The 17,667-nt window shown below is 43.5% G+C and overlaps 1 protein-coding gene across 3 annotated transcripts in view; it reads right to left on the bottom strand.

The window, feature by feature from the left end:
* The window catches only part of URI1 (URI1 prefoldin like chaperone), a 58,525-nt gene extending 43,912 nt beyond the window's left edge, over positions 1–14,613 (bottom strand). The window contains exons 1-2 of one of the 3 annotated variants that reach the window (XM_077830671.1): positions 14,234–14,612; positions 9,895–10,087 (exon numbers count right to left, since the gene is read on the bottom strand). In XM_077830671.1, coding sequence (XP_077686797.1) covers positions 9,895–9,897 — 3 coding nt within the window. In that variant the 5' untranslated portion in view covers positions 9,898–10,087; positions 14,234–14,612. Of the gene's footprint in view, positions 1–9,894; positions 10,088–14,233 lie in introns of all 3 variants that reach the window. The other 2 variants (XM_077830672.1, XM_077830670.1) reach the window with 2 other exon arrangements.
* Between the last annotated feature and the right edge of the window lie 3,054 nt (positions 14,614–17,667).

Here is a 17,667-nt window from a genome sequence, read left to right as displayed (position 1 = left end):
ACACATTACCTACATGTCCTTTGCTGAGACAATCAAATTGTTTTGATAACCATTGGTAATACAGCAGCAAAGAAACAAGTAGAGAAAATATATATATACAGGTCTTTGGATTCCATGCTGTGCTCTACTGTGCTAAGAACAGTGAATATCTAGATCCACAATTTTTATGCAGCTACTGCCAGGCTAAATAAAAATAATCAACACATGGGCAGGTGAGTTAAAGTTCATTTTGTCTGGACAACTAATGCTACCAACACTGCTTTACTTTTAAGGAACTGTAGCCTAAGTGATACCAATAAATCCTGACTTATTTCCCCTCCAGGCATAACAATGTATGCATTTGCAAATTTATGAGGTTATCAATGGTTTATTTGCATACTAAAATATTTAAAGTGTAGAGGGTTATTAAACTACACTTGCAGCAACCTTAACATTACCTAATCAAGTGTTCAGTTATTAAAACAGGATCTACTTGTGAAAAATACATTTCATAGTTTAAATGAAAAGAGAGGAGACAAGTATCTTGTTTCCTCCGTCACCCCAAACAACGATTTGTTGAAATTTAATATTTCTCAAGATCCTGATCCAATAACTGCCTATTTGATTTCAGAAATGCTTGATGTTTTTCAGTTGGATCACAAAGTGTGCCATGCTTGAAGAGCTTCTGCACTTTTATTCATTAGTGCTATTTATTTTGTGGGTAGCCACAAGGGGGCATCATACTGCGAGTCTCCCTCATGTACAGCAGACAATAAAACAGAGAAGCAGAGCTTTTAAATGATTATTTTGCATATCTTCAAATTGTCCTCCCCTTAGTTTCAATTCATTCTTGATTAAGAACCAAACTTTAAAAATGGAATGATAAATGTTGGATCTGATTTTTATTATTTCAACCTATTTAAACAGAAAGTTTACATTACTGCAGTTTAACAATCTATTTTAAGTTTAAACCCTTTTTCCTAAATTTGACAACTGCTAGGCCTGATTTCTACATCACAGTTGAAAGATGAACTAAGGGGTGGTATTGTACAAAGGAGCAACAGTGGCTATTGTAATTAAAGCAGCAGATTTTCTTTTGTCACATAAATGTAGCTAATCTTACCAATATTTATTTATACAATACTCTTTATTTTTAGTATATACTATATGCTAACACAAAAGTGGCTAAAATTAAAAGGATTAGATTTTTAGAATCATGTTCACTTTCTAAGCATCCTGCAGTCCCAATGCTAGCACAATGCAGCTTGCAGGCTATTGAGACAAGAGGATACAAAGACTGCCTGTGTTCCACAGCAGAAGACGCTGTTGCTGTCCTAAAAGGGAAAATTCCCTTCTCCAGCAGCCACATTAAGCCCATTTCCCACACTGTCAGGCAGCCAATCATTATTTTCTCTTTTCTCTTCTCATGCATCTTCTATCTGAGGACCTCGAAGTGAGCTGTAGCTCACGAAAGCTTATGCTCAAATAAATTGGTTAGTCTCTAAGGTGCCACAAGTACTTCTTTTCTCTTTATGAACACTGACTCACAACACCCTTTTTGAAGAGGTATTATCCTTATTTTACTGGAGTATTGAGTGACCTAACTGAAATTACACATCAATCAGTGGCAGAGCAAGGAGTAGAAGCCAAATCTCCTGACTCACAGTCATGAGATATAATCACTAAATACAACACTCCCTCACAATATGCTTCTTAGGCATTAAGATGGGGTTGAATGGACAGTAGGACAGAACAGAAAATTGCAAAAAATTCTGATCCCGTAACATGGGAATAGGTTCTTACCTGTGCATGTATGTGATCTCACACCAGCTCCCCATTCCTGTATGTGCTTCCCTTGTTCACTAATCCTCAATTCCTTATGTGTAAGTGTGTGTCTCTCTTCCATTTCATAACTATGTTTTCTTTACCTGTTGCTTCTGCACACACACATCCTCCTCAATGCTTCCCTAACAACCGGAAGTTCTTAAAGATGAAATACAACTCCTATGAACTATTAAAATATTGAAATGATTACTATTTTATTAAGATGGGATGGAGCAACACTGCTATTTCACCCCACTCAGGACTTTTTGCTGTTGTTGTTTGAGGTGGTCCTTATCTCTAATAAATAGTTCCAGTGCCTACTCTAGTGTTTCTCACAGCAGCAGAATGAAGTTAATCAGCTGATTCTTACCTATTTTCTACAGGTTCTGAACAGCAGCAGGGCACACTGACAAGCCTCTGATCAGTTTTCCTTGTGCTGAAGCTTGGAAAATGCTATGAGCAAGCACTAGAAATGGCAATGGAGTCATCGGCTTGCAGACACAAGGTGACATCGCTGCACCTGTTACACTCAGTTCACACTTTCATGGCTATGTTCTAAACTATAAAAGCTGGAAATTAATTTTTTTAGATGGAAGTTTAATATCTAGGAAAAATTACTATTTGTTACAGGCAAGTGTGCGAGTGGATTTTTCAAGCCCTATACATGTACACTTACATGGGCAAACACTCAACCATGTACGTATGATTCAGGTATTGTACAAGCACATTGCTAGCTAAGGGCCTAACTGGCAAAGCATCTAATCAAATATTTGATTTGTGTATGCACACTGCGTATTTGCATGCAAGAGCAAGGCACATACTAATTAGAGGTTTCAGAGTAGCAGCCGTGTTAGTCTGTATTCGCAAAAAGAAAAGGAGCACTTGTGGCACCTTAGAGACTAACCAATTTATTTGAGCATGAGCTTTCGTGAGCTATAGCTCTGTAGCTCACGAAAGCTCATGCTCAAATAAATTGGTTAGTCTCTAAGGTGCCACAAGTACTCCTTTTCTTTATACTAATTAGACTGGCACTAAAGAGTAGGTATATGTTTAAAATTTAGCCCTCTGAGATTAAGCGACACATGATAAGGAGCCAAGAACTCAAGAGATCTAATCCACTCTCTGACACTGAATGCTTCTGTTTGGCCTTGGGTAAATCATTTCTCAGTCTAAGGGTTTGTCCCCATTGCACAGTTGTCACCAAAACTTATTTTTTGCAGATACTTAAAAAAGCTCCCCCGCAAAAGACAAAAGTTTTGCCCGATGCAAGCGGCAGTGAGACGTGACTTTGTTGGCAGGAGCGTTCTCCTGCCGACAAAGCTTATGCTGCTCGTGGGGCTGAAAGTGCCGACAAAATACTGCAAAAGAGTGTTCACACACGCTGACTTTTGGCGACAAGGCTGTATCGATTCAGCCTTGTCGCTAAAAGCTGCGTGGTGCAGACAAGCCCTACATTTCTTCGTCTGTAAAATGGGGATAAGTAGTACTAACTTACCTACCTCACAGGAGTGCTATCCTAATTAAATAGCTAATGCCTGAGAAGCACTTTGAAGATATAAAGCACTGTATAAGTGCTAAGTAGCATTATTTACCACTTGAAAAGTAATCTGAATATGATCAGATATGTAAGCAATTTGTGTACATGCTGTAATAAAATAATTTGAGACAGTTTAATCTTGAATTAGTCTGACTTTAAACATTTTCTTTCAGTCACATTACTTAAGAAAAACAGAGTATAGAATACTTTTTCTGAAAGTGAAAGGAAGTAATGAGGTGTTAAAGTAATAGTCTAATAAATCTAAAAACAATGTTTTTACCTTTAGGAAATTGGCCTTGCCATTTGGGATTTTGCAAAGTACTCTGTCTTGACCTTGGTTCTGTGGTTCATGCCCTCCCATGAGCAGATTACCATAATCAAACTGTATAACGTTCTTTGCAATACAGTTCAATGTTTATTAGGGTCCTGGATAAAATCAACCTCATTTTTACTACTGCCCTCATTAGGATGATTCCAATTTTTCAGAATTTAGTTGTTTAACTTTGAGTATGTGAATATTGACTTCAATGGGACTACTCATGTGAGTTAAGTTATCCACATGTGTGATTGTTTCCAGGATCAAGACCCGTTGTGCCAGGTAGCCCATTTGTGATATTCTTTGACACACCACATAGCAAAAACACATGGTAAAACTGAATTTATTGATGAAGTTGTAACTAATTCAGAATATGACTTTACATTATACAGTAATAAAATAGCTAGGTAGCCAAACATTTAAGTAGTTTCTTGGTAAAGTCAGGATGTAACAAGTCATATGCAACATAAACATGTAAAATGAAATTTCACGTCTTCCTTTGGAAACCACAAGTTTCTAGTCTAAAACATAGCAAACACTGATGGAGAAAGATATAATTAAGATTTGCAAAATGGTTTCCCCTTCAGTCCCATTTTCGATCATGTTTACCTTTTCAAAAATATTTCCATTTTTGACATTTCCAAAAACTAAATGGCACAAAATGAAATAAAATTATTAAAGCTCTTCAGTCAGTTGGTACATTTTTTTGATTAAATGGAAAGCCAAAAAGCATTGTTGAAATGTAACATTCATTGCTTAAATCAAGGTATTGATTAAATATTACATTTCAAAATTATTAATATAGTCTCCGTCCAAAGGTGATTTTTCTTGGCTGGGAGGTGAGATGAGATGGGGTGTAGTAGGGTAGGGATAATTGGAGGAAATTATGATTTTGGCAAGCATGAAAAATAATTCTTAGTTATGTCCACAGCAAAAAAAGTGAAAAACTAAACCTTTACATGTCAACTGTCCTGAAAGGGTACAGGTTTTGTTAAGTCTGAGAAAATGAATTCAAAATTAATAATTACTGGGGGTATGAATCACTTCAGTAACTTCTAAGTTTTTAGCAGAACCCAAAGAAGTCCTCCTTCTTCATGACTTTGCCCTGGTCTATACACGGGGGCGTGGGGGGGGAATGGGGGATCACTCTAATAGCTGAAGTCGACATACTTAGATCAACTTACCATGGTATCTCCACCACGGTGAGTCGACTGCTGCTGCTCCCCCGTCGACTCTGCCTGCGCCTCTCGCGGCGCTAGAGTACAGGAGTCGACGGGACAGCGCTCAGGGATTGATTTATCACGTCTAGACTAGACGCGATAAATCGATCCCCGCTGGATCGATCGCTGCCCGCCGATATGGCGGGTAGCGAAGACATACCTTTTATCTAGGGAGCAGGAGAAATCACACGCTATCTACTCAGTCTGACAGGTACAAGGGGCTGCCATTCTTTTGCTGGGCCAATTAACTTGAGCGAAAACTTCAAAAAAAAACTTCAAAAGTACCTAGCACAAGTGTAGATAAGGGAAAAAATCATGAATCTCACAATTCTATTCTCACTCTGAGGATGTAGAGGTTTCTGCTAGTGCATCCATTTGCAACATTGAGGCTTTAAGTTAAGATGTAATGAGGGATGATGACTAAGGCTATGATTATTTCACGGAAGCCACGGAATCCGTGACCTCCAGAGACCTCTGTAAAATTTTCTGATCCTGGGCTGGAGCTGTCAGCAGGCAGCCCCACAGCTCTTAGCAGCTCCCAGTCCCTGCAGTGGCCCAGCTGTGGAGAGCGGCAAGGGGACCCCATATCCCCCAGACACTGTGGGTGCTGGACTCTCCTCCCACCCCATTTTGTCAGGGATATTTTTAGTAAAAATCACGGACAGGTCACGGGCTTCCCTGAATTTGTATTGCCTGTGACCTGTCCATGATTTTTACTAAAAATATCCGTGACAAAATCTGAGCCTTAATGATGACACAGGTAGAGGGGTTATGGAAGGCAAGAAGAACAAGAGAGTAAGGGGTACAGAATTAAGATTATGCAGTTGCTGAGGAAGATGATGCCCGTATCTCTCATGAGGGGTAAAGGTTTTGTTATTTGTTTCACTGTAATTCTGAGGGGACATTTAGGATTTATATCCCTCATAGAAGAAACAAATGTGTAAACATCTAAGACATCCTGCACAAACTCTGTTGTATCGGGAGGTCTGTTGGGAGAGGTGGAGAACTCCTTATTGGCTACTTGAGCTAGTCTTTAAAGGGAGTACAACTAGTGCTTTAAAGGGAACCCGCTGGGCTGGCTAGGGCACTTACTGTTTCATAGCAACCAACTCCATCTCAGCTGCCTGTAGGAGGGGCTGCTGGTTTCCTATAGGAGCAGAACCCAGCTAGGCTACCAACTGAATAGGAAAGTGCTCCATGGAGGCGGCCTGGGGGTCCTCCATGGAGATAAAGGACCCAAAGGGTCGTCTCTCTGAGTGGCTGTTGTTATGTGAGGAAAGGAGAGGCTGGGCTTACTAGTATGTTGGATGGACTGCTTTTAAGAAACAAACAAACACTATACGGACTACCCCAACTACTAGCAGAGAAAAGGGTGGTATAATCTCTTTCCATCTGTGGCATAACATTCAGGAAGTACTGAGTGCACATCTACCAAGTCCTGTGAGTCCCTACTCTATGAACAGTCATCCAGATTTTCAGGGGGCGGAATAATAGATACTGAGTCAATGGGGTCTTCAAAATCACATAAATAAGAAATTCCACATAACCTGAATAAATGTAACCTCTTCTATACATTAAAATAACACTTGCTGTATTAATTAAAATGTGATAGATACTGTAACTCAGCAGAAACAGGTTTCAGAGTAACAGCCGTGTTAGTCTGTATTCGCAAAAAGAAAAGGAGTACTTGTGGCACCTTAGAGACTAACCAATTTATTTGAGCATGAGCTTTCGTGAGCTACAGCTCACTTCATCGGATGCATACTGTGGAAACTGCAGAAGACACTATATACACAGAGACCATGAAACAATACCTCCTCCCACCCCACTCTCCTGCTGGTAATAGCTTATCTAAAGTGATCACTCTCCTTACAATGTGTATGATAATCAAGTTGGGCCATTTCCAGCACAAATCCAGGTTTTCTCACCCTCCGCCCCCCCCCCCCCCCCCCACACACACACACAAACTCACTCTCCTGCTGGTAATAGCCCATCCAAAGTGACCACTCTCTTTACAATGTGTATGATAATCAAGGTGGGCCATTTCCAGCACAAATCCAGGTTTTCTCACCCCCCCCCCCCTTTTCAAAAAAACTCACTCTCCTGCTGGTAATAGCTTATCCATCACTTTGGATAAGCTATTACCAGCAGGAGAGTAAGTTTGTGTGTGTGGTTTTTGAAAAAAAAAAAGGGGGGGGGGTGAGAAAACCTGGATTTGTGCTGGAAATGGCCCACCTTGATTATCATACACATTGTAAAGAGAGTGGTCACTTTGGATGAGCTATTACCAGCAGGAGAGTGGGGTGGGAGGAGGTATTGTTTCATGGTCTCTGTGTATATAGTGTCTTCTGCAGTTTCCACAGTATGCATCCGATGAAGTGAGCTGTAGCTCACGAAAGCTTATGCTCAAATAAATTGGTTAGTCTCTAAGGTGCCACAAGTACTCCTTTTCTTTCAGCAGAAACAAACACAGAAATTACTCAAAGATCAGAAGTTACTGTAGTGGGCTGTGAAATTGGTAAGATTTTGATGCAGGGCTCTGGTCACTCCATCTGTTGACATAGTCTGACTTTCAGACTGAAGTGCCTACACTGTAGTGACATTATGAATTTTGTGAAAGCAATCACACGTTACTTAATCAATCTACAATGGTGCATTGTAATATACAGGCAAAGTACTAAAGACTCTGTCCACACCAGGATAAAGTTAAACTGTTCACAAAACAGCTTAATTAGCACAGTTATACAATTTAATCTGTGTCAAATTAACATGTTTTCACAAGTCTCTTATAGCATCCATGCTAGCCCTCTGGAAACCAGTTCAGATGTGCTACGCAACACACAAAATGATGCAACACATAGCTTTTCCTTCTAACGGACACAGCTTTGGGCTGAAATATGTGAGAGAGTCCTTCCTCCATACTATATTTTGTTATAAAAATTGTTTAAATGTTCACGTCCTCAAATAAAGAGTGATTATTATTTCACCTTTTTAAGCATCTGCTAGAATCAGGGTTAAAATCTGATGCTATACAATCAGCAGACATTTAATTCATATTAACAATGGGATAAATTCCTTTGGAATGTGGGCAAATCTCATGGCTCAATATAGTTATCAATTATTGACCAAAACAAGGTAAGACAGGTGACCAGTTAATGCTAGAAGATAAAGCAGGCTTTATAGCTGATAGCTTCAGCCAACTACTGAATGTGCCCTTTTCCTTCTGAACAGTGCTTGAGAAAGCAATCAGGAAATACAGAAAAGCATCTGACAGGGTGGACTGTGCCTAAATAGAGATTCTGAAGTGGTATTTGGGTGGAGATTTTTTTTAAAAAAGGATTAAATCACATAACGCTTCGGAAGCTAGGCTAACTATAATGGGCATTACACAGAAAGTTATGCTTCAAAGCGGATGCTAACAGAATTGGTTTCTCACTAGTGAGCTTTGTTGAGATATGAGCACCATTGAACAATAGGGCTGAAAGAGTCCAATGTGCTTAAAGGTACTGTACTGCACTGCAATCCACACTGAATAAATCAAATTGTTATGAAGATAATGAGCATCTATATATTAAGAGAATCAGTCACCCCATCTGAAACCATCAATATTATAAATATTCTGATTATGTTGATAGTTACTACCATTTTAATGGGGCAACAAGGTAAGTGACTCCATCTTTTAATGAATCACAACAATGTACTTGTCATGTACTTTACAGTGGTAGTAGCTACTATTATTTTGGCATACTGCTCTCTCTCTTTATCACAAATAGTTTGTATAATAAATATATAGTTATTTGTGTGATTACTTTCTAGTATGAAAGCAGATATTTGCCATCAGGGCGTGTAAAATCTACATGCCCCAAACAAGGAGGAAGCTTGCCCTCAAAAGCAAGAGGATCTAAAATCTGCTGAAATTGTTGATGGAGGTCTTTATTTAAAAAAAATACTTCTAGAACTTATGGCGGTAAAGATAAGCTTGAAACATGAAATATGTATAAAATAATGCAGTGTCATTTTCTTGAGTCTGCAGGCACCTATAGTGCCGCCGCTATTGCAGTATCAGAGGGCTATTCTACTCTAAAGCTGTAAGTTGACCTAAGTTACGCTACTTCAGTTGCATAACTGAAGTTGATGCAACTTGGGTCAACTTACAGCACGTCTACACTGCGCTATGTAAACGGTAGACACTCTCCCGCTGACTTACCTTCCGCCTCACAGGGAGGTGGAGTACAGACATCAACGGGACAGCACTCTGCCATCAACGTAGCTTGCCTTCACCAGACCAACAGCAGTGCTGATTTAGCCGGAAGTATAGACAAGTCCAGAGTGAAAGGCATAAGATTCTGCTCAGTTACACTGTTATTCTTCAGAACTGTGGGAACAGTTCTGAAATCATCAAGAATCTTATCAATTTTGTACTGCAGATGCTGCTTGAAAAAGACTTGAACAGCAGCAGAGACAGTTACTGGAGTTATTCATATAGGTAGAGGACAAAACAAAAGCAGAGGTTGCAGCTAAGAGGCAGAGGACACAAGCTGTTTATACCTCTCTCAATTGTTTTCTTCAACTGTTGAAAAACTGTACATGTGGACAAAACCTTACACATAGCATTTGGAGTTAAAGATATCACCCTACACCAGGGGTGGGCAAACTTTTTGGCCCAAGGGCCACATTGGCATTGCGAAACTGTATGGATCGCTGGGTAGGGAAGCCTGTGCCGCCCCAAACAGCCTGGCCCCTGCCCCCTTCCACTGCCCACCCCCCTCAGAACCCTTGACCCATCCAGCCCCCTGTCCCCGTCCCCATGCCCTGACCACTCCTCCCAGGACCCCTGCCCTAACCACCCCCATCCCCATCCAACCTCCCCCTGCTCCCTGTCCCCTGACTGCCCCGACAGCACCCCCCAGGACTTCCACGCCTATCCAACCCCCCCCCCCGGTCCCCGTCACCTGACTGCTCCCCAGGACCCTCTGCCCCTTATCCAACACACACACCCCTGCTCCCTGCTCACTTACCATGCTGCTCAGAGCAGCAGGAGCTTACTGCCCGGCCAGAGCCAGCCCGCTACCTGGCAGGAGTCGTGGACCAGAGTGCTGCGGGTGCAGCGTGCTGAGGCTGTGGGGGAGAGGCCCAGGGCTAGTCTTCCTGGCCGGGAGCTCAGGGGCCAGGCAGGATGGTCCTGCAGGCCATAGTTTGCCCACCTCTGCCCTACATGAATTAAATTCATAAGTAATCTGTCAGGGACATGTAACATACACTGACCAGTAAGTTACAATAACCGGTGCCCTAAAATCTCATGATACTTAGATGACATGGTGAATTGCAGGAGAGTCACTTTCCCTTCCTACTCTTTCTAAACCAGGAAGAAAAAACAGACGTGAATCAGTGAAATATGAAAATCTTTAAAATATATTCCTACTAAAACCACCACACTGCCAGACCTCAATGGAATTCATTAGATTACCCAAGACTGCATTTGCACTCAACATGTCCCTCATGGGTCTAAATAGTTCTCTAAACATCTCCCATTTTGTAACACATAACTTGTTCAATTATTCAACAATTTAGCTGTCTGCAGAGTGACAAACAGTACAGAACATTCATCTACCTCTTATCTGTTAGTAACCAAGGATCCATTAGTCACTGAGAATCACATTTATATATAAACTATTAAATTTAAATTCAGGCTCTATAGCAGGGGTTCTCAAACTTCATTGCACTGACAACAAAAATTACTACACGACCTCAGGAGCGGGGACCGAGCCCACTCAAGCCCTACCGTCTTGGGCAGGTCGGCAAAAGCTGAAGCCTGAGCCTCACCACCCAGGGCTTCCACCCCAGGCAGGAAGCATGTATGTAACCTGAACCCCACCACCCAGAACTGATGACCTTGGGCTTTGGCCCTGGTTGGTAGGGCTTGGGCCCTGAGCCCCAGCAAGTCTAAACCAGCCCTGGCGACCCCATTAAAATGGGCTTGCGCCTCATTTTACTGTCCAAACCCACAGTTTAAGAACCACTGCTCTAGAGCATGAGATTCTGCCTCTTTAAATATCTATATTGTACTTCCTACACCTACAAACAGTGGGCTTAACATAATATTTCCAGCTAACAGATACTGTACTTTCAAGCAATCAGTGATAAATGCGCTATATTTTTTTACACTAACATTCAAAACTTTAAGCAGACATGATGCTTTCAGTGATAGTCTTTATCATGAAAATTACTAGATATTCTTCTATAATTTATCCCGAAGATACACATTCTAAGACATGTTTTTCTACCAAGTACGTTTAGTAGATGTCCTGAAAATTGCTTTTAAAGGCTTGGTCTGATTATCACTACAAACTAACAAGATGAAAACTGTCCAACAGGCAAGTGGCTATTCTAACCAAGAATTAAAATCATTCGCCAACAGAGTTCCTAAACTGGGATGTGGCAGCCCCAAACAGACATCAGTGGGTCATGAACTTCCTGGTCTTCCGACGTTTATAAACAGGAGGGAGGGCCTACGTAGATGAAAGGCGACTCCCGTTACTGAAAAGATTGAGAACTACTTACTACATTTTAAAAGCCAAAACTCATGCCTAAATCAGTAAAAGAATGCAACACATATCCACTTTAGCAGAGCAATATGCATGCTAAAAATCAATCATGATTCAAATAAAAATATTTCTAGGTCAGCAGGTAATTAATAGTGTATTTCATTATTTCAAAGCCTAGAGGAAAAAAGGACACAATATGGTATAAGTTTCAGTCTAGTGGGAGTAAAGCTAAATAATTTATTTTTATTCAACCAAGTTTCAGTCCTAAAGGGAGCATATTGTCACCTGGATAAACAGTAGTGTGTGTGTGCATTTCTGTAAATCTAAGCATATCAGAATGAGAGTCAGAGCTGGGTGAAAATAAAAATACATCAATTAAATTATTTTTCAAAGTGTGAAATTTTCAAGTTATTTGACAAATATTTGACCACTTCTTTTGAGACTATATTAAGAAAATGTTGTAGGGTATTAGAACACAGGTTGTGAAAGACATTTATATGACTACTAGATTAGCAAAAGCACTGTGCAAAATTTTATAGCAATCATATCTAATTTCAAGCTTGCCTCCAAGTGGAGTTTGCTCAAATTTATGAAATCTATGACTATCTGAAAAGGAAGGTGATGGTATAAATGAAATGGTCTCCTCAACCTTAAAATATAATATTTTCAGAACCAAAAACACTATTGTAATGCGATTATATACAGCTTCCAATTCTCTATTTCACAGAGGAAGAGCCCACTATGGCTTCATCCTGACACTCCACTGTAACTAAGATATTTAGCTCCTCAGGATAATTTCATAATGAAGCTGAAGGGTTCAAATATTTTTAGCCAATCTGCAGAAATTATGTAAAGTTTCCTTATGATAAAATACAATTTTGGTACAGCAGCCTAACAGTCTTAATTAATGGCCTCTTGGGTCTCTTTTCCACTGGAGCAGATCTGTTTGAGAACAGTCTTAAACTTGCTTACTGAAGGGCCTTGCCATGAACTGGGAATAATTCTACATGCTCCTGACAGACATGCACTTACACTCCATGACCAATTGACACTAAAGCATCACAGAAGCATAATTCTCCATCACAGTCAACTAGCCTGGAAAGTAAGTGGACTGTGGAGAGAGAGAACAGTTTACTCTCATCTGATGTTCTTATAAGAAGAGACCATTCAGAGTATCCCACCAGATTATCCTAATTTTCATCCATGTTAACAACCCATCAGTTTAGGTAGATCTTTAGGTAATGATGTGGGTCTTTTTCTCCAAAGCCAGACATCTTGTTTATACACAATATTCCAGAAGATGCTCATGGTCTGTATCATGTATGCATTACTTAGGCTCCCTACCCTCAAAAAAGTGATGTTGGTGGAAGCACCATACAGTAAAGGAACTACTAAGAGTTTTCTTTTATACCTAGGGAGCTACTTTTAAGATGCATACAAAATTTTTAACCTTATGAAGAGACCAAGATGACAACTGAAAAGGTATTTAGATTATTGGCATGAAATACTCATGATGATGTGTACTAAATATGGCTCTGATCATGCAATTAATTTCATATAGGTAGACACCTGCACCTATGCAGAGCTAATTGCAGGATAGGGACCTATCACCCCAAAAATCACATCAATCACCTAGTAAGTGGATATGACTAATCTTAAGAAGGAGAGATCTCCAGTTTTGCACTAAGCCCATATACAGCATGGAGTAAGAGAAGACATTCAGTATTCTAAGGCAGGAAACTTTGTAAAAAAGACATTTGATAGTCTGGCTATTTTAAATACAGCTCTAAAGTAATCAATCTTCAAAAGAAGGTTCATGACTGATTAGACCCTAATGCCCTACCTATGGAAGTTAGTTCACATAGGCAGAAGCCCACAGGAAGCTCCACTGACTTCAATAAGGCTCTGTGTGGACCAACTTGCAGACCTAAAAGCATAATCACCTTTCCCATTAAAAAAAAATTAAGCGTCTGAGAGAATAATAATTTGAAAAACTGGTACTACTATGCACGTACAATTACACCCTGACATAAAACCTTAAAAGGATGTTTGTTACACATTAAAGCAAGTATTTACACAACAGATTGCAATGACCCCTAGGGAGCCCACATGGTGCATCAGTAAACATATGGGTATCTTCCAACTTTTCTTAAACGGTATTCTTTGAATTTAAAAGAAAGGAAACACAAAAATGGCATTGGAGTAACATGGCTGCGACACAAGGCCAAAAGCCAGGACGCTAACCTTAGGGCTGACAGATCATCTTTAACTTGGACTATTGGATTTCAACACTTTAGGCAGAGCTAGGACACTGACACGGTTTATTTCAGCCCCACTCCAGAAGCTGGGTCAGGGTCCACTTTTGAAGCAGCCCTGTGTTAAAAGCACCCACAGGCCTCTACCCTGGGGGACAGAACCGGCTTTGTGTGTGGAGGGGGGTCACACCCTTTTTACCCCAAGCCCTGGTGTTGTTGGGGGGCCGATGACGCCAGTGGCACTACGGGGGGTGGGTGCGCACCCTTGGGGCTGGGCTCCGGCCTGAGGCGACTCCGGACGCTCAGCTGGCAGCCCCGCGCCAGCTCCGCGGTGCCGGACCCGCCGGGGCGAGGCGCTCCCCGCACACGTTCTCTCTCGAGTGCGGTGGAAGCGACAACAACCGTTACAGGCCCAACGCTGCCATGGCCCCGCGGCCTGGGCCTCCTCCCCCGGGCCCCTGCCCCGCTTCCCCCCAGCCGGGCCCGGCGCTCCGGGCACCCTTCCGGGCCTCGCTGCGGAGCGGCCCAGGCCCCCGGCGCTGCTGCTCGGCCTTTACCTTTCCCTGCTCCTCCCGCAGGCGGCCCACCTGCGCGGCGCTGAGCGGCGAGGCTGTGCCGGGGGCCTGCATGGCCCGGGCGGGGGCAGGGGCTGGCGGGGGCGCGGGCCGGGCCGCTCTCCTCAGCAAGGCGAATGAGTCCTATAGAAATGTTTGTGCAGCGTGAAGCGCCGGCTCCGGAGCCGCATCCACGCGGGGACCGCCGCCGCCTGGGCCCGGGGAGCCGCTGCCGGGGGAAGCATCTCACACTCGCATTCTGGGCCGCGCCACCGCCTGCGCCCGGGACCAGCTGCGCCGAGGGGCCGGAGAGCACGAGCAGCTTGAGCCCAGCCGCTGCCGCGCCGCCTCCTCCTCCCGCCCGCCCGGCTGCCTGCTGCACTCTGGGTAGGCAGCCACAGCGCCCGCCGGAGGCACCGCGGCGAGCGAGCGGAAAGGCGGGTGCTCCCCACCCCCTGCGCTTCGCCGGGGGCACCAAACGCGATCCCAGCTCCCAAAGCTGTCATGCCCCTGGACCCCATCGCCAGGCCACCACGCGGCCCCTGCCCCCTTACCCCATCGCCAGTCCACCACACCGCCCCTGCTCCCTGGACCCCATCGCCAGGGGACCACTCAGCTCCCTGGACCCCATCGCCAGGGGACCACTCAGCCCCTGGACCCCATTGCCAGGCCACCACACAGCCCCTGCCTCCTGTATCCCATTGCCATGGGACCGCTCAGCCCCTGGACCCCATTGCCAGAGCACCACACAGCCCCTTCCCCCTGCACCCCATTGCCGTGGAGCCACTCAGCCCCTGGACCCCTTCGCCATGGGACCCCTCAGCCCCTGGACCCCATCGCCAGGCCACCACACAGCCCCTGCCCCCTGTATCCCATTGCCATGGGACCGCTCAGCCCCTGGACCCCATCGCCAGGGAACCACACAGCCCCTGCCCCCTGGACCTCATCGCCATGGGACAACTCATCCCCTGGACCCCATCACCAGGCCACCACACAGCCCCTTCCCCCTGAACCCCATCGCCAGGGCACCATGCAGTCCTTGTCCCCTGGACTCCATCGCCAGGGGACCACACAGCTCCTGGACCCCATCACTGGGGACCACACAGCATGCAGTCCCTCGATCCCAGCTCCCAAAGCACGCAGCACCCTGGATCCCATCGCCAGAGGACCACACAGCACCCAGTTCCTCATTCCCAGCTCCCAAGCACCCAGCCCCTGGATCTCATTGCCAGGGGAGCACATAACCCCTGGATCCCATCGCCATGGGATCACACAGCACCCAGTCCCTCGATCCCAGCTCCCAAAGCGCACAGCCTCTGGATCCGATCACACAGCCCTTGGATGATATTGCCGTGGGACCACATAGCACCCAGTCACTCAATGCCAAAGCATCCACCCCTGGATCCCATCGCCATGGGACCAAACAGCCCCTGGATCCCATCGCCGGGGACCACACAGCTTCTTCCCCCTGGATCCCAGCTCCCAAAGCACCCAGCCCCTGGATCCAATCATTAGGGGATCACACAGAACCCAATCCCTGGATCCCACCTCCCAAAGCATACAGCTCTTGGATCCCATCGCCATGGGATCAACACAGCACACAGCCATTGGAATCCATAGCCACTTGATCCATCCATAGATCACAAAGCATAGAGCCACTTGAACCAAGCTCCCAAAGCTCAAAGCCACTGGATCCGAACTCCCAAAGCATGTAGCCAATTAATCCCATCGCCATCAGATCACAAAACAGATCTATTGGATCCCAAGCCATCAGATCACAACTCACATGGACACTAGATTATATAGCCATGGGACCATAAAGCATTGAGACACTGGATCCAATTGCCATTACAGCACAGAGCCACAATCCCAGAGCTCTCAGATCACAAATTCCAGATCCACTGGATTCCCTAACCATCAGATCACAAAGCACAGACCAATTGGATTCAATACTCAGATTCAAAATGCCTCTCTGTATTTCAGGCCCATTAGTTGTCAGAATACAGAACCATCAGACCCCCCTGCCTTTGAGAGCCATCAGTTTCCAAGTCGCAGACCCCAAAGCACAGAATCACTTGATCCTATACCTGCTGTATCCCAAATTACAGATCCATTAGATACCAGAAGACAGACCCAATAGGGTTAAATTACAACCTGTAAGATTATAAATCACAAACCCGCTTGATCCTACACTGACAATAGCCCAAATAATGACTATACTGGGTTCAAGGCCTACTGGATTCTACATCAGAAACTTGCTTTGTGGAAATAGACAAATGAGGGCTTGCAAGGGCTTTAGCCCCCTCTCCCCACCAAAAAAATGTAGGGATTTCATTAATAAAGGAAACACTGAGTTGGGAACAGCAGTTCATTTATCTCACTTTGTTAAAAATGAATAAACTTAGTCAGTTCAAAACTATTCACTGAAGCAATATTCAACAGCTATTACTTTATTATTTTTTAGCCTGCCTGCTGCCGCACCTAAAAAAAGTTGTCTACACCACTACACTGGATTCATAACAGATGTTCTAGTAATAGCTGCAAAGAGTCCTGTGGCACCTTATAGACTAACAGATGTATTGGAGCATAAGCTTTCGTGGGTGAAAACCCACTTCGTTGGATGCACCCATGAAATCTTATGCTCCAATACGTCTGTTAGTCTATAAGGTGCCACAGGACCCTTTGCCATTTTTACAGATCCAGACTAACACGGCTACCTTTCTGATACGTTCTAGTAATAGAAAAACAAGAATCTAGTTTTATTAATTTCAGATCCACAATATCCTGGAATAGTGCAAATTGGGAAAATCCCTTATACTACACCATAGATTAATTAAATCCTAGATCATAGACTCATTAGATCAGTTATTCTCCATGTTTTTCATTCTGCAGTTCACTTATTAAGCAAAATAACCATTAATGGGCCCAATTCTTTCTAACACCCAAATCTACACATTGGTTCTTAAACATTGCATTGTACAGACCACAGGAAGGGCTCTTGCAGATTATAGTTTGAGAAACACTGCATTATATTCTTCACTCCAGTCCCCTAAAGAACCCCTACAGGTTTCTTTAGTTTCTTATCCCCCTCTCTCTTTCTCTCTCTCTCTATATATATATCATGCACAGACAGTTGCACATACAACTTTTGCACTTAATTATTGCAAAAGACAAAATAGCATGGGTCTGAAGAGACTTGAGTGATTTTGATATAATAATACTATCTTCTGTGTATATATTGTAATGTATGTTTTATCCTATATGTGCTCAGTGCTTTACATCAGGTATATCGTGCTCAACAACAACAACAAAATTAGAATTCCCGCCCTAAAGAGTTCACAATTGCAAGGCAAAATCTTGGCCCCACGGAATTCATTGGGAGTTTTGCCACTGACGTGAATGGGGCCCAAATTTCATCCTCCTTGAATTAAAAAAAA

This window comes from Eretmochelys imbricata, chromosome 12 (genome assembly GCF_965152235.1).
Source record: "Eretmochelys imbricata isolate rEreImb1 chromosome 12, rEreImb1.hap1, whole genome shotgun sequence".
Taxonomy (NCBI): Eukaryota; Metazoa; Chordata; order Testudines; family Cheloniidae; genus Eretmochelys; species Eretmochelys imbricata.
The sequence above is the reverse complement of the archived record's forward strand: the minus strand, read 5'-3'. Positions and strand labels throughout refer to the sequence as shown.